The sequence below is a fragment of the Lepisma saccharinum genome, chromosome 29 (genome assembly GCF_977018435.1).
Source record: "Lepisma saccharinum chromosome 29, izLepSacc3.1, whole genome shotgun sequence".
NCBI lineage: Eukaryota > Metazoa > Arthropoda > Insecta > Zygentoma > Lepismatidae > Lepisma > Lepisma saccharinum.
Genome location: NC_139257.1, coordinates 49144418 through 49166599, shown reverse-complemented (window position 1 = coordinate 49166599; position 22182 = coordinate 49144418). Strand labels below are relative to the sequence as shown.

The window sequence follows — 22182 nt, the reverse complement described above, 5'->3', positions numbered from 1 at the left end:
TGAAAAGTTGTATCGAAAACTTGTCAATATAATCATTAATAATATGTAAGTTTTCCATTATATTATGCATTAAGTTACCAAAGTTTTGCTTTAAAATATGCAAGAATTACTCTGAATATTAAAATACTGGTACAAATTAAATGATAACTTTTGAGTTTCAATAATCTCTAGGATGTTTAGATTCAGCAAAAGTGTGATGTGAGATTTTTGTGGACTCCATTAAAAAGCCACACTTCGGAAACATACTGTCTGTTCCCTTCGAAAATATGCAAACTCGAAGCTTCTCAGAGATTTACAAATTTGACATTAGTGTTACTGCTTTGAGGCATGGATACAAGTATGCTGGTGGATAGTATTGGCCAGTCTGTGAATAATTTTCTGAACCAATACTGATGCATTAGCTCAATACTAGTTGTTAGTATTACTTTTTTGTATTTTTTGCTACTGGTTCTGCCACCCTTCGTAATTGGAACAATGGGAATGAATGATGATTAAAGAAAATGGATGAATAGGTACTTGCAAGGGAACACTTCTGAATTTGTATATTTGGCATTCAGGGCCTCCCCTGAAGCCCCCCAGTCTCCGTGTCCATGCACGACTATCGGCGTATCTAGTTTTTACTGAAAATCTGGGCTGCAGTTTCATGCCCAACTAACATAAAGTGCCTTCTTTGTTTATTTGTGTGTTTGTTACTTCTATTAAACTGTGATACTTGTGCAATAACTGACCATTTGTTGTAATAAGTTGAACATAAAGGAAAGAACGGATAAAACAACTATTCCTCGAAATTCCAAGGGAAGTGATTCGTTAGATGGTAGATGGACAGTTTGATTCAGATAACCATTGAGATGCATCAGCGTAACATTTGTAAGAGGGCCATGAAAAATTTTAAAGATTTTCAATCATCAGTGCAAATGAAACTCATTTTTCCAATTGCCTCCCCAGTGCTGCAGTGGTAATATCATTTTGCAATCAAGAGGTCTTGGGTTCGATACCTAGAGGAGGCAAATAGTTGCTCTACTCAGTTTAAACTGTAGGTCGAGTCCCGATTAGCTTTTCTGTGCATGAAGTGAACTTAAAACAATTTTATGGTTCCACAAGTAACATTCAAATTTTCATTGTATAGAACGCTACTTATTTTGTCCTGTGCCTTTAATTTATTAACTAAAATGTACATTTCATAATTGTATAGAATCTCAATTGCTTGCAAAAGGAGATTTAATGGTAATAATTGAGGGTTTAGGATTTTAGACCTTTAATTTAATTTAATTTATTTTGAGAACCCGGTCTCTGGCATCGTGCGCAAACATCGATGTAATTTTTCCCATGTGTGGATGACATTAATACATTTGTCATGTTTCTGAAACATTCAAGGTGTTAACTTTTCTTGAAACTTCTGATTTCAATGAACTCCATGCATGTTCCTTTGGATATAGCAATCAATATTGCCACCTTTCAAGTTGCTGTAAAGCAGTTTTCTCAAAATAGTATGTTGTTGTCGATTCACTTTTAGCTTATTAAGTACTAGCTGATTGCCTGACAATCCCAATCTTCTATTGACAGGAATATAATGAGTTCTAACTTTAGTGTAAAATGAACTTAAAGTTGAACGGCATTGGGAGTGTCACTATTCATCTTAGCAACCCTGAAAACTATGGATTCCACACTAATATCGATCGTTTTACATGTCACCCCATTCCCACTCGCACCTGTAAGAGTTGCCAGGGGTGTCTTGGAGTTGAATGGCATTGGGAGTGCCACTATTCATCTTAGCAACCCTGATCGGTTGTTTTACATTATTTTTACATGTCACCCCCTTCCCACCCCCACCCCTAGGGGTGCCAGGGGTGTCTTACCCCCACAGTATTTCTTTTGAGATTGCAAGTGATACGTGTACCAAGTTTGGTTGAAATTGCTCCAGGCGTTCAAGAGTTATGCCGGAACAAACACACACACATACATACATACATGTTTTATATATATATATATATATATATATATATATATATATATATAATATTACTGTTATTTCAGGCACATTGATGAAAAGAAGGCAACTTATATAGCTACTTTGAAGGAGGCGGTGGCCATCAAGTCTGTTTCAGCATGGCCAGATACAAGACAGGATGTGGTGAAAATGGTGCATTGGACCAATGCAAGGCTGAAGGCTCTTGGGGCTGAAACTGAATTGCATGATGTTGGAACTCAGGTAAATATTTACCAACACTTGGCACTTGTACAAATAATTATAAAATTTACATTCAGTAATTGTTTTTGAAATTGAATTTATACTGGACGTTTCAGAAATAATTGAAGGGTTATAAATATTTATTGCAAGTAAACTATTGAACTTACATTAATGAAACCAGTCAAGAACAAAGGAGGAATGTTGGAAATGTTATTATTTTGATTAAAGATTGACCAATATCATTAAAGCACTGATATAAATGCCAAAACTGGTTTCTACCATTCTGATCTAAAATTCAAAATTATCCTTGAAGAATCATCTATTGTTCACTGACCTTAATAAATGTGTGTTATAATAGACTCCAATGCAAAGAAAGCTCCATATTTAGACATTTACTTTTTAGAAAGTAGGAATGGATTATATGTTTATATCCATAAAATTTGTAACAAAATGGCAGAATATTGCTCTAAATTATAAGATACTTATTGGATCAGTAAAATTATTGGTAATGTTACCAATATTCCTATATTGGCAGATACTGAGAGTACCCCTTAATCTGACCTATCCCTAATTTTGATTAATGAATATTTAATGGACAGCTCTACTATGTTTCCTGCTTATCGCAATTAAACTTTTGTGATTCAAGTTCTGAATCTTAATGAATTTAAGTTCAGTGAAACAAGTTTAGGTGATTCCTGAATTCAGTTTTTTTTTTACTAAGTGGAGCCGAACCTTCAATAAGAATCCATTGTGTTGAAAGCTTGTAAGGGAAAAATGGTACTTGCAATGTATCCGTCAATATGTGTATCAGTTGTTGGTATCAGACACGCAAAACTCATGTAGCTGAAACATTATGAATTTTGCTGTGTTTTTCATAAAATGTATTGAAATTGACAGGAAACATTAAAAATCTTACAAAATACTAAAATTTGCATTATTTTGTGACAGTGATTAGCTTCGTCATTTTATCTATTGCAAGAAATTTTGGATGACAGTGTTTTTGGATGTTGCGCATTGTGTAAAAGTATAAAGTCCCTGATATTGGACAGGCGATTCACTATTTGCAGCTGGTCGCAATTATATTTGTTGCATAACATGGAAACAAGGAATCAACATAAGTTAAAATCTTTTTTGAGTTGATCACCTGAAAATCTATATAAAAAAAATGACTACTTTTGTTTCTGCAAAAATTTCATTGTAGACTTTTAATATTTGGCAAAATTTCTGAAGGTGCCTGGGCCCATGAATAGCTACGCCAATGCCTGAATTGTTACAGATCTAGATAAAACACATGTGTTTTGACTAACATGTTGGCAAACGATTATTTGGAAAAATATTTACTTACATTACGTGTTCAACAGAACACTTTCTTACCTGTTTTAGGGAACCAGGAGGGATATAAAACAGTTTACAGTGTATATACACTAGATTCTCACTAATCCGGCCATTCCTTGCTCATATGGGTGCCGGATTATTGAGAGGGTCGGAAATTATGTACTACTATGTAGTTTAAACACATAGGGACTATACAGGCTGTACTTTACAAGTTTCCTTTTAGAAGCCATAGTATGTACTGAACTTTACTGTAAGAAAGTCACAATTTCAAATACTGTATGTATGTATAGCATTGTTTAACATTTTTAACTAACAACATTCTTGAACATGATAATTCATTATTGTGTGCATCATATCTGCTTGAGTGACTACGGGCCGGACTACTGAGAGGGCGGACTATTGAGGGCCGGATGAGCGAGAGTCTAGTGTGTGTGTGTGTGTGTGTGTGTTTGTGTGTGTAAATCAAAGAAGGTAAACTGGTTCCGTCTCTTTCTCCTCACACCGCTGATGCTATGAAATTAGCGAAAATTTTGAATTTTTCTACTGTCCAGTGAGTGTTTCCTTTTACCTTCTTTGATTTTTACTTAGCCCTTGTGGCCCTCCTTGCTTTTATCCATATATATATATATATATATATATTGGATAAAAGCAAGGAGGGCCAAAAGGGCTAAGTAAAAATCAAATAAGGTAAAAGGAAACACTCACCGGACAGTAGGAAAATTCAAAATTTTCGCTAATTTATAGCATCATCGGTGTGAGAAGAAACAGAAGACGGAACCGGAAGTTGGGGTCCTGCAGAGTTGCCAGGTCCCCATTGAAGAAGAAGCGGTGCGTAGAACGAAAAAAAACACTGTTTCGTCACCAGGCTCGTCGTAAACTGTGAGTGTGTAGGATGAGTTGGGAGGGAGGGCGGGAGGGTGGGTGAGGGTTGGGCATTACTGGGTGGCCTTGTTCAGGCCAGGTGGAGTGGTTGCACTCATGGCCGATATATAGGCCCTCTCCCATCTTTTGCGAACAGAGGTGTTGGCTGGTTGGGGTAGGAGGTGGATGATCGCTACCCGGAAGCAGTCGTTGAAACTGATGTTGTGGTGGTTGGTGTGGACGGCGACAGTGAAGTCAAGGTTGTGGGTGGAGGAGCGGTGGTTATTGATGCGGAGGTTGAGGGCCGTTGATGTTTCCCCCAGGTAAAAATCACCACAGATGTTGCAGGTGAGGATGTAGATAAGGTTTGAGGCATGGCAGGTCCCTTTGGGATGGAGGGTAAATTTGCCAGTGGCCGTGTGCACCTGGAGGGTGTGAGAAGTGATAAGGATGGGACAGGTCTTGCACCTGGGTCGGTTGCATTTATGGGCAGGGGGGTGTTGGATGTGTGGTGAAGGAGTGTTGTGGACCAGGATGTTTTGGAGGTTAGGGGGGCGTTTGAAAACCACCCTGGGTTTGTCGGGAAATATGTTTTTGGTTTCGGGATCACTGTGGAGGATTGGGAGAAGAGAGTGCAGTGTGTGCCTGATTTTGTTGAGGTGGGGATGATATTGGGTGATGAGTGCAGGTGGGTTGGTGGCAGCAGGTTTCTTGGTGGTAGTGGTATGTGAGGCAGCTCGTGATATTTGCTTGGTGACCAGGATGGAGGGATATCCACGGTTAACCAGGGCCTGGTGTAGGCGGAGGTTATAATTCTGGCGGGAGGTGGGTGAAGTGTTCAGGCGCTGTCCCCTGAGGGCCAGAGAGAATGGAATTGCTTTTTTGGTGTGGAACGGGTGGGAGCTGGAGAAGTGTAGGTATTGCATGTGGTTGGTGGGTTTTATGTGGATGGAGGTAGTCAGGTGTCCTCCCTCGATGTGCACGTCCACATCCAGGAAGGTGATCTGGTTGGGGGAGTGTGTCCAGGTGAATTTTAGGGAACGGAAGTGGTTAAGTTGGTCCAGGAAGGCTGACAAGGATGGTTCTCCATGTGTCCAGAGCATGAAGATGTCGTCGATGAAGCGGAGCCAGAGGAGGGGTTGGGTAGCCAAAAACTCTTGCTCAAGTTGGCCCATGAAGAGGTTTGCATAGGATGGGGCCATTCTGGTACCCATGGCTGTACCTCGGATCTGTAGGAAATTTTGGTTTTCGAAGGTGAAGTTGTTACAAGTGAGGACAAGGTGGGCTAGGTGGGTCAGGAAGTTGGTGCTGGGGTTGTGAGGTTTGGGTCTGCTATTGAGATAGAATTCTATGGAGCGGAGGCCATGGGAGTGAGGTATGTTGGTGTAGAGGGAAGTGACATCAATGGTGGCAAGGATGGTATTTGGGGGCAATGGCGGGAGGGTGCTGATTTTCTGGAGGAAGTGGTTGGTGTCACGGAGGTAGGAGGGCAGAGCTTTCACAAGAGGCTGGAGATGGGAGTCAACAAAGGCTGAGATTCGTTCTGTAGGTGAGTTATAGCTGGACACAATGGGTCTGCCAGGGTTGCCAGGTTTGTGGATTTTGGGCAATAGATAGAAGGTGGGGGTGCGGGGATTGTCGGGTATTAACATGGCGGTGGTACGAGCTGTTAGGCCTTCAGGTGGGCCGCGGGTGTGGATGAAGTCCCGGATTTTGGTGAGGTGTTTGGCGGATAGGTCAACTGTGGTGGGTTTGTAGGTGGAGGGGTCAGCCAGCTGGCGGTTGGCTTCCGCCAGGTAGTCTTGAGAGTTCAAGACCACCGTGGTGGACCCCTTGTCAGCTGGGAGGATTTTGATGTTGTGGTTGTTGCGGAGGTCTCTGAGAGCTTTCTGTTGGGGGGGATTGAGGTTAGGTTGGTTGTGAAAGTTATTTAAGAATGAGCTGTCAGAGGTGGTGGAAATGACGGCAGTGATGTATCTTTCCAAGGGGTGGTTGGTGGGCAGGGGGGGGTGGATCTTGGGAGGAGGGGGGGCTAAATTGAAGGAGGCTCGGGTGGGTTTCACTGGTAGTAGTTTGGAGTGAGGGATTTTTGGCCCAGAAATGTCGCCATCGGAGGCTGCGAGCAAATGTGTGTATGTCAAAAAGTAGGCGGAATTGGTTGGGGGGAGTTGTGGGGGAGAAGGTGAGGCCTTTGGATAAAACAGCTATTTCATCAGTGCTCAGTTTATGGCTGGATAAATTGAGTACAGTCTGGTTGTTTTTGAGTGGGTTAGGGTCATTGGTGGTCATGGATCTGGTAGGGGTGGGTTTGTCCGTGGACTGGTTGTTTCCCAAGGTGCGATGTATGGGAGTGCAGTTTTGGTTTTCAGGGGGGGTCTGTGGTGGTGTGGGAGGGGTGGGCAATGGTAGAGGGGGGTCGGGTAATAGCGGGCATGTTGGTGTGGGACTGAAATTGGGCGGCAGTGGAAGGGGAAGGGTGCAGCCAGTCTGAAAAGCTTGACGGCAGAGATTGGAGAGTTTTTGGAGGTGTTTAGTGTTAAGATCACTGGCAATGGAATGGGCGGTGTGCCAGAAGGAGTCTATTTTGTGATGGTGGTTACCTGGGGTCAGCAACAGGATTTTGGTAAGGGATTGAATAGAAATGGACAGTTCTCGGGCGCGATTTAGCTGGGATCGGTACATGGCGTGGGTCAGTTCAATAGCGAAATTTCTCGCTAGTGGGAAAATCGTGGGTTTTATGCTTGGGGGCATGGCGGAAAACGGCAGTTTGGGTGTGAGGCTTTTGGGTGTTAGGCCTAATATCAAACATGAGTGCAGGAAGCGTGCATGGGACGTAGCTTTGGTGTAGGAAACAATAAGAGATCGCAGGCGGTTCAGTTGATAGGAGTTATACGTGAAAGGATTCATACCAAAAGTGGATAATAATGGATAAAAGCAAGGAGGGCCAAAAGGGCTAAGTAAAAATCAAATAAGGTAAAAGGAAACACTCACCGGACAGTAGGAAAATTCAAAATTTTCGCTAATTTATAGCATCATCGGTGTGAGAAGAAACAGAAGACGGAACCGGAAGTTGGGGTCCTGCAGAGTTGCCAGGTCCCCATTGAAGAAGAAGCGGTGCGTAGAACGAAAAAAAACACTGTTTCGTCACCAGGCTCGTCGTAAACTGTGAGTGGAAAACCAAAATTTCCTACAGATCCGAGGTACAGCCATGGGTACCAGAATGGCCCCATCCTATGCAAACCTCTTCATGGGCCAACTTGAGCAAGAGTTTTTGGCTACCCAACCCCTCCTCTGGCTCCGCTTCATCGACGACATCTTCATGCTCTGGACACATGGAGAACCATCCTTGTCAGCCTTCCTGGACCAACTTAACCACTTCCGTTCCCTAAAATTCACCTGGACACACTCCCCCAACCAGATCACCTTCCTGGATGTGGACGTGCACATCGAGGGAGGACACCTGACTACCTCCATCCACATAAAACCCACCAACCACATGCAATACCTACACTTCTCCAGCTCCCACCCGTTCCACACCAAAAAAGCAATTCCATTCTCTCTGGCCCTCAGGGGACAGCGCCTGAACACTTCACCCACCTCCCGCCAGAATTATAACCTCCGCCTACACCAGGCCCTGGTTAACCGTGGATATCCCTCCATCCTGGTCACCAAGCAAATATCACGAGCTGCCTCACATACCACTACCACCAAGAAACCTGCTGCCACCAACCCACCTGCACTCATCACCCAATATCATCCCCACCTCAACAAAATCAGGCACACACTGCACTCTCTTCTCCCAATCCTCCACAGTGATCCCGAAACCAAAAACATATTTCCCGACAAACCCAGGGTGGTTTTCAAACGCCCCCCTAACCTCCAAAACATCCTGGTCCACAACACTCCTTCACCACACATCCAACACCCCCCTGCCCATAAATGCAACCGACCCAGGTGCAAGACCTGTCCCATCCTTATCACTTCTCACACCCTCCAGGTGCACACGGCCACTGGCAAATTTACCCTCCATCCCAAAGGGACCTGCCATGCCTCAAACCTTATCTACATCCTCACCTGCAACATCTGTGGTGATTTTTACCTGGGGGAAACATCAACGGCCCTCAACCTCCGCATCAATAACCACCGCTCCTCCACCCACAACCTGGACTTCACTGTCGCCGTCCACACCAACCACCACAACATCAGTTTCAACGACTGCTTCCGGGTAGCGATCATCCACCTCCTACCCCAACCAGCCAACACCTCTGTTCGCAAAAGATGGGAGAGGGCCTATATATCGGCCATGAGTGCAACCACTCCACCTGGCCTGAACAAGGCCACCCAGTAATGCCCAACCCTCACCCACCCTCCCGCCCCCCCTCCCAACTCATCCTACACACTCACAGTTTACGACGAGCCTGGTGAGGAAACAGTGTTTTTTTTCGTTCTACGCACCGCTTCTTCTTCAATGGGGACCTGGCAACTCTGCAGGACCCCAACTTCCGGTTCCGTCTTCTGTTTCTTCTCACACCGATGATGCTATAAATTAGCGAAAATTTTGAATTTTCCTACTGTCCGGTGAGTGTTTCCTTTTACCTTATTTGATTTTTACTTAGCCCTTTTGGCCCTCCTTGCTTTTATCCATTATTATCCACTTTTGGTATGAATCCTTTCACGTATAACTCCTATCAACTGAACCGCCTGCGATCTCTTATTGTTTCCTACACCAAAGCTACGTCCCATGCACGCTTCCTGCACTCATGTTTGATATTAGGCCTAACACCCAAAAGCCTCACACCCAAACTGCCGTTTTCCGCCATGCCCCCAAGCATAAAACCCACGATTTTCCCACTAGCGAGAAATTTCGCTATTGAACTGACCCACGCCATGTACCGATCCCAGCTAAATCGCGCCCGAGAACTGTCCATTTCTATTCAATCCCTTACCAAAATCCTGTTGCTGACCCCAGGTAACCACCATCACAAAATAGACTCCTTCTGGCACACCGCCCATTCCATTGCCAGTGATCTTAACACTAAACACCTCCAAAAACTCTCCAATCTCTGCCGTCAAGCTTTTCAGACTGGCTGCACCCTTCCCCTTCCACTGCCGCCCAATTTCAGTCCCACACCAACATGCCCGCTATTACCCGACCCCCCTCTACCATTGCCCACCCCTCCCACACCACCACAGACCCCCCCTGAAAACCAAAACTGCACTCCCATACATCGCACCTTGGGAAACAACCAGTCCACGGACAAACCCACCCCTACCAGATCCATGACCACCAATGACCCTAACCCACTCAAAAACAACCAGACTGTACTCAATTTATCCAGCCATAAACTGAGCACTGATGAAATAGCTGTTTTATCCAAAGGCCTCACCTTCTCCCCCACAACTCCCCCCAACCAATTCCGCCTACTTTTTGACATACACACATTTGCTCGCAGCCTCCGATGGCGACATTTCTGGGCCAAAAATCCCTCACTCCAAACTACTACCAGTGAAACCCACCCGAGCCTCCTTCAATTTAGCCCCCCCTCCTCCCAAGATCCACCCCCCCCTGCCCACCAACCACCCCTTGGAAAGATACATCACTGCCGTCATTTCCACCACCTCTGACAGCTCATTCTTAAATAACTTTCACAACCAACCTAACCTCAATCCCCCCCAACAGAAAGCTCTCAGAGACCTCCGCAACAACCACAACATCAAAATCCTCCCAGCTGACAAGGGGTCCACCACGGTGGTCTTGAACTCTCAAGACTACCTGGCGGAAGCCAACCGCCAGCTGGCTGACCCCTCCACCTACAAACCCACCACAGTTGACCTATCCGCCAAACACCTCACCAAAATCCGGGACTTCATCCACACCCGCGGCCCACCTGAAGGCCTAACAGCTCGTACCACCGCCATGTTAATACCCGACAATCCCCGCACCCCCACCTTCTATCTATTGCCCAAAATCCACAAACCTGGCAACCCTGGCAGACCCATTGTGTCCAGCTATAACTCACCTACAGAACGAATCTCAGCCTTTGTTGACTCCCATCTCCAGCCTCTTGTGAAAGCTCTGCCCTCCTACCTCCGTGACACCAACCACTTCCTCCAGAAAATCAGCACCCTCCCGCCATTGCCCCCAAATACCATCCTTGCCACCATTGATGTCACTTCCCTCTACACCAACATACCTCACTCCCATGGCCTCCGCTCCATAGAATTCTATCTCAATAGCAGACCCAAACCTCACAACCCCAGCACCAACTTCCTGACCCACCTAGCCCACCTTGTCCTCACTTGTAACAACTTCACCTTCGAAAACCAAAATTTCCTACAGATCCGAGGTACAGCCATGGGTACCAGAATGGCCCCATCCTATGCAAACCTCTTCATGGGCCAACTTGAGCAAGAGTTTTTGGCTACCCAACCCCTCCTCTGGCTCCGCTTCATCGACGACATCTTCATGCTCTGGACACATGGAGAACCATCCTTGTCAGCCTTCCTGGACCAACTTAACCACTTCCGTTCCCTAAAATTCACCTGGACACACTCCCCCAACCAGATCACCTTCCTGGATGTGGACGTGCACATCGAGGGAGGACACCTGACTACCTCCATCCACATAAAACCCACCAACCACATGCAATACCTACACTTCTCCAGCTCCCACCCGTTCCACACCAAAAAAGCAATTCCATTCTCTCTGGCCCTCAGGGGACAGCGCCTGAACACTTCACCCACCTCCCGCCAGAATTATAACCTCCGCCTACACCAGGCCCTGGTTAACCGTGGATATCCCTCCATCCTGGTCACCAAGCAAATATCACGAGCTGCCTCACATACCACTACCACCAAGAAACCTGCTGCCACCAACCCACCTGCACTCATCACCCAATATCATCCCCACCTCAACAAAATCAGGCACACACTGCACTCTCTTCTCCCAATCCTCCACAGTGATCCCGAAACCAAAAACATATTTCCCGACAAACCCAGGGTGGTTTTCAAACGCCCCCCTAACCTCCAAAACATCCTGGTCCACAACACTCCTTCACCACACATCCAACACCCCCCTGCCCATAAATGCAACCGACCCAGGTGCAAGACCTGTCCCATCCTTATCACTTCTCACACCCTCCAGGTGCACACGGCCACTGGCAAATTTACCCTCCATCCCAAAGGGACCTGCCATGCCTCAAACCTTATCTACATCCTCACCTGCAACATCTGTGGTGATTTTTACCTGGGGGAAACATCAACGGCCCTCAACCTCCGCATCAATAACCACCGCTCCTCCACCCACAACCTTGACTTCACTGTCGCCATCCACACCAACCACCACAACATCAGTTTCAACGATTGCTTCCGGGTAGCGATCATCCACCTCCTACCCCAACCAGCCAACACCTCTGTTCGCAAAAGATGGGAGAGGGCCTATATATCGGCCATGAGTGCAACCACTCCACCTGGCCTGAACAAGGCCACCCAGTAATGCCCAACCCTCACCCACCCTCCCGCCCTCCCTCCCAACTCATCCTACACACTCACAGTTTACGACGAGCCTGGTGACGAAACAGTGTTTTTTTTTCGTTCTACGCACCGCTTCTTCTTCAATGGGGACCTGGCAACTCTGCAGGACCCCAACTTCCGGTTCCGTCTTCTGTTTCTTCTCACACCGATGATGCTATAAATTAGCGAAAATTTTGAATTTTCCTACTGTCCGGTGAGTGTTTCCTTTTACCTTATTTGATTTTTATATATATATATATATATATATATATATATATATATATATATATATATATACAAATAATGAAGGAGACAGTAAACACTTACCACACGAATAGAAATAATTCAATATTTCGCGATCTGAGTCGCATTTTCAAGAAGGTAGATAAAAGATCGACGACACTGTGAGTAGAGGCACAGAATACTGACCGTAGCGTCTCTACGGTCAGTGTTGCCAGAAACAGTTGAAAGGAAACACGAAATACTTTAGCCAGTGTTTACTGTAAGGTGGGTGGGTAGATTCGGGGAGGAGAGGAAAGAGTTACTGGTTGGCTAGGTTGAGTCCGGGGGGTATAGTGGCGTGCATGCCTGCTATATAGGCCCTTTCCCATCGCCTGCGGAAAGATGTGTCAGAGCGGGGGGGTAAAAGGTGGATGATGGCAACACGGAAGCAGTTATTGAAGGTGGTGTTATGGCTGTTGGTGTGGATGGCAACTGTGAAATCGGAGTTTTGGGTGGAGGAACGGTGATTATTTATCCTTAGATTCAAGGGGGTGGAGGTTTCGCCTAGGTAGAAGTTGCCGCAGATTTGACAGATGAGGGTGTAAATTAGATTGGATGAGTGGCAGGTGCCCTTAGGGTGAAGGGTGAACTCACCTGCCGCTGTAGGGATCAGGAGGGTGGGGGAGGTGATGAGTATGGGGCAGGTCTTGCATCTGGGTTTGTTGCACCTGTGGGCTGGGGGAAGGGGTGCAGAAGGGGTGGGGGTGTTTCGGACCAAGATGTTTTGGAGGTTGGGGGGGCGACGGAAGACGACCCTAGGTTTTTCCCGAAAGATGTCTCTGGACTCGGGATCACTGTGCAGGATGGGGAGGAGGGAGTGGAGGGTATGTCTGATTTTCGTAATGTGAGGGTGGTATTGGGTGAGCAGAGTTGGAGGGTTGGTTTTGGGTTGTTTGGTGCGGTTGTGGGAGTTAGCTCTAGTGATTTGTTTGTTGATGAGGGTGGAGGGGTAGCCACGGTTGGTTAGGGCTTGGTGCAGGCGTAGGTTGTAGTTTTGGCGGGATGAGGGGGATGAGTTGAGGCGCTGGCCTCTGAGGGCAAGGGAAAATGGGATGGCTTTTTTGGTGTGGTAGGGGTGTGAGCTGGAGTAGTGGAGAAACTGGAGGTGGTTGGTTGGTTTGATATGTATGGATGTTTCCAAGTGGTCTCCCGCAATGTGGATGTCCACATCGAGGAAGGTCACTTGGTCTTTGGAGTGGAACCAGGTGAATTTGAGGGTGGTGAACTCATTTAGTCGGTTTAGGAATGTTGTGAGGGAGGGTTCGCCATGTGTCCAGAGGAGAAAAATGTCATCAATGAATCTTAGCCAGAGGAGTGGTTTCAGTTGCTGGGAGTCAAGGAATTCCTGTTCCAGCCTGCCCATGAACAGGTTGGCATAAGAGGGGGCCATGCGGGTACCCATAGCTGTGCCACGTATCTGCAGGTAATGTTGGTCACCGAAGCAGAAGTTGTTGCAGGTAAGTACAAGGTTGGCTAGTTGTATCAGGAAGTGAGTGCTGGGCTTGTGGGGTTTGGGTCGGCTGTTAAGGAATGATTCCGTGGCACGGAGGCCATGGGCATGGGGAATATTTGTGTAAAGGGATGTGACATCAACTGTTGTGAGGATGGTGTTGGGTGGTAGGGATGGTTAGTTTTGGATGATGTTGAGGAAGTGGTTGGTGTCACGGAGGTAGGAGGGCAGGGCTTGGACGAGGGGTTGGAGGTGAGAGTCTAGAAAGGCTGATATGCGTTCAGTGGGTGAATTGTAGCTGGACACAATGGGTCTCCCGGGGTTGTTAGGTTTGTGAATTTTCGGGAGGAGGTAGAAAGTGGGGGTGCGGGGGTTGTCAGGTATGAGTGAGGAGATGGTGGAATTGGATAGGCCTTCAGGGGGTCCTCGGGAGAGGACAAAATCCAGAATTTTGTCTAGGTGTGTGGTAGATGAATCAACCGTGGTGGGCTTGTAGGTCGATGAATCAGAGAGTTGACAGGAGGCTTCCGCCACGTAGTCAGAGGAGTTCATGACTACTGTGGTGTGGGTCCACCACAGTAGTCATGAACTCCATCAACTACATACAACTAGCCAACCTTGTACTTACCTGCAACAACTTCTGCTTCGGTGACCAACATTACCTGCAGATACGTGGCACAGCTATGGGTACCTGCATGGCCCCCTCTTATGCCAACCTGTTCATGGGCAGGCTGGAACAGGAATTCCTTGACTCCCAGCAACTGAAACCACTCCTCTGGCTAAGATTCATTGATGACATTTTTCTCCTCTGGACACATGGCGAACCCTCCCTCACAACATTCCTAAACCGACTAAATGAGTTCACCACCCTCAAATTCACCTGGTTCCACTCCAAAGACCAAGTGACCTTCCTCGATGTGGACATCCACATTGCGGGAGACCACTTGGAAACATCCATACATATCAAACCAACCAACCACCTCCAGTATCTCCACTACTCCAGCTCACACCCCTACCACACCAAAAAAGCCATCCCATTTTCCCTTGCCCTCAGAGGCCAGCACCTCAACTCATCCCCCTCATCCCGCCAAAACTACAACCTACGCCTGCACCAAGCCCTAACCAACCGTGGCTACCCCTCCACCCTCATCAACAAACAAATCACTAGAGCTAACTCCCACAACCGCACCAAACAACCCAAAACCAACCCTCCAACTCTGCTCACCCAATACCACCCTCACATTACGAAAATCAGACATACCCTCCACTCCCTCCTCCCCATCCTGCACAGTGATCCCGAGTCCAGAGACATCTTTCGGGAAAAACCTAGGGTCGTCTTCCGTCGCCCCCCCAACCTCCAAAACATCTTGGTCCGAAACACCCCCACCCCTTCTGCACCCCTTCCCCCAGCCCACAGGTGCAACAAACCCAGATGCAAGACCTGCCCCATACTCATCACCTCCCCCACCCTCCTGATCCCTACAGCGGCAGGTGAGTTCACCCTTCACCCTAAGGGCACCTGCCACTCATCCAATCTAATTTACACCCTCATCTGTCAAATCTGCGGCAACTTCTACCTAGGCGAAACCTCCACCCCCTTGAATCTAAGGATAAATAATCACCGTTCCTCCACCCAAAACTCCGATTTCACAGTTGCCATCCACACCAACAGCCATAACACCACCTTCAATAACTGCTTCCGTGTTGCCATCATCCACCTTTTACCCCCCCGCTCTGACACATCTTTCCGCAGGCGATGGGAAAGGGCCTATATAGCAGGCATGCACGCCACTATACCCCCCGGACTCAACCTAGCCAACCAGTAACTCTTTCCTCTCATCCCCGAAACTACCCACCCACCTTACAGTAAACACTGGCTAAAGTATTTCGTGTTTCCTTTCAACTGTTTCTGGCAACACTGACCGTAGAGACGCTACGGTCAGTATTCTGTGCCTCTACTCACAGTGTCGTCGATCTTTTATCTACCTTCTTGAAAATGCGACTCAGATCGCGAAATATTGAATTATTTCTATTCGTGTGGTAAGTGTTTACTGTCTCCTTCATTATTTGTATATATATATATATATATATATATATATATATATATATATATATAAATAAATAAATAAATAATTAAATAAAACTCCAGTGTTGTGTGATTTTGTACCAGAATTTTCAAGACAAAGAGGGAGTGAAATATTGGTCTCATGCAGGTCAGCCATCTTTTTTGTATTAAAGAAAAATCAAGTTGTGTTCGATTTCAAAAAAGGTGGTCAAAATCTTATCTTTTATCAGGATGATGCACAAATAGTGGAACGTCAAAATTTTAACTAATTTTAATTGCATTGCATAAGGCAACAGAGTCTATTTTGCATTTTGATTATTCAGTTCTAAGAGATGCTATGATATTATCTAATGTTGTTTCTTTGCAGACGCTTCCAGATGGCAAGAAGATCCCCTTGCCTCCAGTGATTCTGGGATCATTAGGCAAGGACCCTTCGAAGAAAACAGTTTGTGTCTACGGACATTTAGATGTCCAGCCAGCTCTAAAGGTACGTACGTGAGGAAGTGATAAGTGACATTGGAGACTAATTGCAATTCAGTGATTTAGCCTCCCCGATGGAGCAGTGGTTGCGTAGTCACCTTGTAATCAAGGGGTCCCGAGTTGGATTCCCGGTGGGGTCGCATAGTGGTTCGGATCCCAGTTTAAATTGTAGGTCCAGTCCCGTGGACTTGTAACACCAACTCAATCAATAATACAGTTGATTAGAAATTTCATGAATTAGAGAATTATCCCTATCTTATTGCAATCAGGAATTAGGTGTGGATTTTGTGTGTAAAAAATATAAAATTAGCTGTACTGAAACTTCATTTTAAACAGCTACAACGAAACACTTGTTAATATTATAATTTAAAGGGTGGCGCAAAAGTCATCATCTTATTTGAACTGACCTTTATTTTAACATCTTGTTTCTTATATCAGTAGGGTTTTATCAGTTAAATAGAAGATACTCACGAAATTTATTGTGTGCGAAAATGAATAAGTATACCCACAAGAATGTGGAAAAATTATGACAGTTTTGTGTGACACTTTTCCGGGCAGAGTAATATCCCGTTTTGGTGATTTGCCATGGCCGGTCAGGTCCCCCAATTTGACCGCTCCAGATTTTTTCCTTTGGGGATATTTGAAGTCATTGGTTCATGTCAATAACCCAGAGACGTTGCGGCTACTAAAGAACAATATTCAACATGAAATTGAAAAAATTTCCCTGCAGATTTCCAGCACCATGGAAAATGCAATAAAAACAGTCCAAATTTGCATCAATTCAAATGGTGGTCATTTATTGGATGTTATCTTTAAAAATTGAGGACATAAAACTTGCAAGTATCAATAAAAGTTTAACATAAAAAAACCTACTTTGTTTAATTTAAAACCCAAGCTATACGCTAAGAAAATCAGGTGATAACTTACCTTGTAGTTTGTTCATTATTTAATATAAACAGCACATTCTCTCTCATCACAAGTGGTAACATCCACTTTGTTGATGAAGCACATTGGGCACATTCCGAAAGTTGCGTGAGTTTAACACATTAAACGAGTTATGGCAACTGGCTTTTGTGCATTTCATTATGCCGTTCCAAAAGTCTGTTTTCGTGTGATGCGTGAACTTCGTTGCTGCACGAAATGCACAGCCTGGGAGGCTGGTTTGTGCAGTGAGAATCATCTGCTGATTGGAAATGCATTGTAATTTTAACAGTATGAAGCACCATGCACAAGATGAGTGTTCCTCAACTATTCTTACAATGTGATTAAAATGAGTAACAGTGCCCGCGGTAGAGTTTATTTCTGCCAGAAGGACATGCCTTCTGCTGGATGCCATGCAGAAACTTTCTATAAACAAAAAGCTGCATTTCACCTGGTGTCCCATAAGTCTGTAAAATAACTGGTTCCACGAGCCCAGTTAACTTCGTTGAATTTGTTTGTTTCGTTAAGACTTTGGGAATGCACCAATTGAGTGATCTACTCCAGTTCATGCTATTGAAGGTTCTTGGACATGGGTTTTCCTTTATTATTTTTATCTACTCATCTTCTTCATTGCAGTTGTCCAAAAGTAGTGAAATAACAGAAATTCAAATACAAGTGATGACAGCTGCATCCTTGGTGATATCGTTTCTCATGCTCATAGCCAGGGCTCAAAAAATCCCGCCATGGCGACTAAAAATTTCAACCTGGCGACTAGGATCTTTTGCTGTAATATTGCCTTTTTTTAAGTTTGCATGTACGAAATTTTGAAAATTTTAAGTTCAAATTGCAGTACAGCGTAAGTTAGCAAATGCTTTTTTTTATCAACATTGTGAACATTCCATAGAATCAGTAACAATTTCTTACTTTTTTTCCCCCAACCCCACATTTCCTGCTTTCTCACATGATTTATACTGCAGGAGGCCTTACAAAGAGGGCTTCACGGGCTAACAGCAGACGTCGCTCCCACACTGTTGCCGATACTCGCATGTCATCTGCTCTTCAGCCGAACAAACAGGTGGAGGTCACTCACCCTTCCAGAAGGATGCATCAAGCTAATTATGGCAACCAGGCTCGCTCATTCGCGGACCTGGTTGGTTCTCGCAGACACATCCCCATATTGTTGTCTGCTGCAAGCCCGCGAAGCTATCTTTTTAAGGCCTCATGGATTATAGCGATGTACGGTGATGCTCAGCTTCTTATAGTATGCACAATTGCTAGTAGGTGGTTACCTGGTGCGTGATTTTAAGAGCTGGCACCTAGCTCTGAAGAATTTTTTTCTAGCACTGCTCATAGCCTTTTTTCTTCTTCTTTTATTTTTAATGTTCCTTCATAAGTTTCATCTAATCATTGTTAACCTTCAACTCACGATTAGCAATAACATGCAGCTACGTAATATAAAGTAACAAATATACAAACACAAGTCATGACATCTCACAAACTTCCCGTCTGAGCCATCAAACCAAATTAAGTTGAAAGGAGCCTGCTCACAGGGCAGAGTGGGTAGCACTCCGATGTCAAGGGTCCTGGGTTCAAGTTCCGGCCTGGGCATGGATGTTTGTGAGTGTCCATCCATGATTTCATCACTCACCCCTATCTTCGCAAATTAGCCAAAAGTGGCACAAAATGCAAAGTAAAATAAAGCAAATAAATCAATCAATTGAAGTTGAGAAACAAGAGATCAGTCCTATGAATTTTATATTGTGATTAGAGATAGAACATGTGCTGTTGTAAACTATTTCATAACATATCATTGGGATTTACATGTATGTAATTCTTTTGTTGCTTTCAAATGATTCAAGGACAAACAGATATTGTTACAGAAATAAATCGTATTTCAGATGAAAATACAGTGACTTGACAAATTTTCTTTGTTTCTAATTCATAATTTTAGTACTTTGGCCTTAAACATAAAAGTTAACAATACTGTTTGACATGGTTTCATTATGACATTAACTTCTGACTTCTATTCCATGCATAGGATATATATTCCCAGTTAACCATTTTTGTAATAGGAATAAATTTAAATTGAACTTACAAAACTGATAAATGCACTGTAATGAAAATTTATTCAAATATATACATTAGATCGTGGATTGTACTTTTTTGGGAGATTTTGCTTAGAAAGAAAGCTTAAAATTGTGGAATTTTATTTGATATGGTTGAAGTATTGTATGTTATGAGACATTGTCTTCTTGTAGGAAGATGGTTGGGACACAGAACCATTTGAATTGGTGGAGAAGGATGGGAAGTTGTATGGCAGAGGAGCAACAGATGACAAGGGCCCTGTGCTTGGATGGTTGAATGCTGTAGATGCTTACAAAGCAACAGGTGTTGACATCCCAGTCAATTTGAAAGTAAGTTTGACCTTATGATTTCATGTAGAGTAAGCTGGGGCTGTAGGTGGTGGTGTCCATTTGTTCTAACCAGATGTCATGGCCATGACTAGGGATGGACAATATATTTTTTTTCTGTATTGTGATATCGGCGATATATCATCTTCGCAATATACAGGGAGTCCATAAAGTCCCTAAGGAAACTAAAACTCTATAACTTGAAAACTATTAAGTTTATTAACAAATGAATTTTGTGTACTTACAGCAAGGTTCAAAGTTTTTTTCTGCTTGTTAAGGTTCATCGCCAAATCTCCAAATGTGCACCATTCACGTCCAAACACTGTTGCAGTCTTTTTGCAAAACCAAGAATTGCGTGCTGGCGGTGCTCGTCTGGGATTTTCAGAATCATATAACTTATTTTGTCCTTCAGGTCATCCAGATTAACTGGTTTCTGTGAATACACCTTGGGTCTTTACATGTTCCCACAGCCAATAATTGAAAGGTGTCAAGTCTGGTGATCTTGCAGACCAAGGTGTGGGTCCTCTTCGGGGAATCCATCTCTCCTGAAATTGTTCGTTAAGAAACTGCCAAACTAGTAGGGCCGGGCCTTCACCTTCTTGCGTACGATCTTCGGTAACGTTGACTTTGGTATTCCCAGTTCCAAGGATCTTCGTTTAAGTGATTTCATTGGACTCCGGCCAACGCTCTCCTGCACTGTCTGAATCACATCATCACTCGTTCCTGGCCTTCCACTGCGTGTCAAATCTACACACTTCCCGTTGCCTTGAACTTTTCATACCATGTCTTGATACTTGTGTCTGCTGGGAGTGGTTTCCCATACATTGTTTGGAACTTTCTCCACACTGAAACACAAGATTTGAACTCTGCAAACCACAGCACACACTGTGCCTTTTCCTGGATGGATGCCATCTTATGTCACGTGATCACGTGATTACCAGTGCAAGTGTCATTGAGCAGTGTGGCCAGAACAAAACTTTAAACTTCCCTTCTTCTTACCCCAAAAAAAAAAAAAAAATGTATTCTTAAACGTAACAGTTAAAAAGTTATAGAGTTTTAGTTTCCTGCAGGACTTTATGGACTCCCTGTGTATTGCCAAATAGCGTAATGATATATCACTGACACAATATATATCACTAAAATATAGTGATGATATATCGCTGACACAATATGTGTGTGTGTGTGTACATACATACATATATATATATATATATATATATATATATATATATATATATATATATATATATATATATATATATATATATATCTATCACCAATAGATCATCTAGTTGATATCACCTGGATGATATTTTTTCAGTATCTCAATATTTTGCCCAAAACTATCCATAACATGCCAATGATAGTCACTTTTAATGTTCTTGTTTGACAGTTTCGTAATAGGCCTGGTCAAAGCAAACTATTGTAGGTGGCAGCACCCCTGTTGTGTCCCCACGCTTTTGATGAGCAATTGTTCTCCCATTTAAATACATGGGAAATTTGATGCCGAACGTGCTGCTATTACATTAAATTGCAAGTTTAATATCATCTTAACCTCAGAAATTATATCGGAACATGATACATAAATAATCAGTGCTGTGAAACTAAGAATTTTAATAAGATGATCGTCAACAACAGAATAGATATCGGAACTCAAAAAGCCTTAACATTTGCACAGCATTTGTTTACGTCACTTGCAATTCTCACAATTTAAGTGCTTTATTCTTGTGAATCTGGTAAAGAATAATACATAATAAATTCCACGCGACTGTACTTTTATTTTTATAGTTGTTATTAATAACTGACTCCTTTTTTTTTACGTGATATCATACTTTTCCTCATGGCTAGTAAATATGGTTTTCTATTTTATACATATACATTTATCGAGAAGAATAGTTATTACAAAAAATATTTTACATTCTGTTTCATGTCTCGCAACCTCTAAGGATTTCTTATTTACAGGAATTATAATTTTAAAATTGTTGTAACGCAAAACAAAAAGGACAAAAATATGGTGGGAAAATGTTTGCTTAATACAATGAAAACATACGTTAATATTAAATTATCAGATGGGGGATATTGTCATATAGTGTATAATAATAAATATCATGTTCTCACTCACTTAATAATTTTTTTTCTTCATAATTTTGTGAGTCTCTTCGGTTCCCACTCCCGCTGTTGAATTACACATACTCGCAACCAGAAAAAAAACATGAAGCGTAGTGTAAGAACCTAAATTTCTATATAATCGGCCCGTGGAGCTAGGGAAGACCCAAATTATGTCAATTTTATGCTCTCTGTGCATAAACATTCTATTTTTAGCCCGTCTGAGCTACCCTGCCGTTGTGCTTTAACATATTAATTCTTAGATTCAGGAGAATGTAATTTTTGAAAAATTACGACTTGCTATATTATATTAAATGTTTGCTAAACACATTTTTGTTATCGATTTATATGAGAAATCTTACCTTCATTGAAAATAACGTTTGAATAGCCATCCTAACGTGCTCCAATGTAAAGCTTAGGGCAACCAGATGATGAACAAAATTCTTTAGGGACGCAACAGGGGTGGTGCCTCTAGCGGAAAAGTTTGGCAATGAGCAGCCCCATTCTCTTCCCAGCAACTCAACTGGGCATTCTATATTTAGAATTATTCATCTTCATTGTTAATTTTTTT

At 43.7% G+C, this 22182-nt stretch overlaps 1 protein-coding gene across 3 annotated transcripts in view; it reads left to right on the top strand.

Moving 5' to 3' along the window:
- The window catches only part of Cndp2 (Cytosolic non-specific dipeptidase 2), a 59969-nt gene that overhangs the window by 13016 nt on the left and 24771 nt on the right, over positions 1-22182 (top strand). For all 3 annotated transcript variants that reach the window (XM_083115013.1, XM_083115014.1, XM_083115015.1), the window contains exons 3-5: positions 2035-2209; positions 16061-16180; positions 19353-19508. In XM_083115013.1, coding sequence (XP_082971139.1) covers positions 2035-2209; positions 16061-16180; positions 19353-19508 — 451 coding nt within the window. The remainder of the gene's footprint in view (positions 1-2034; positions 2210-16060; positions 16181-19352; positions 19509-22182) is intronic.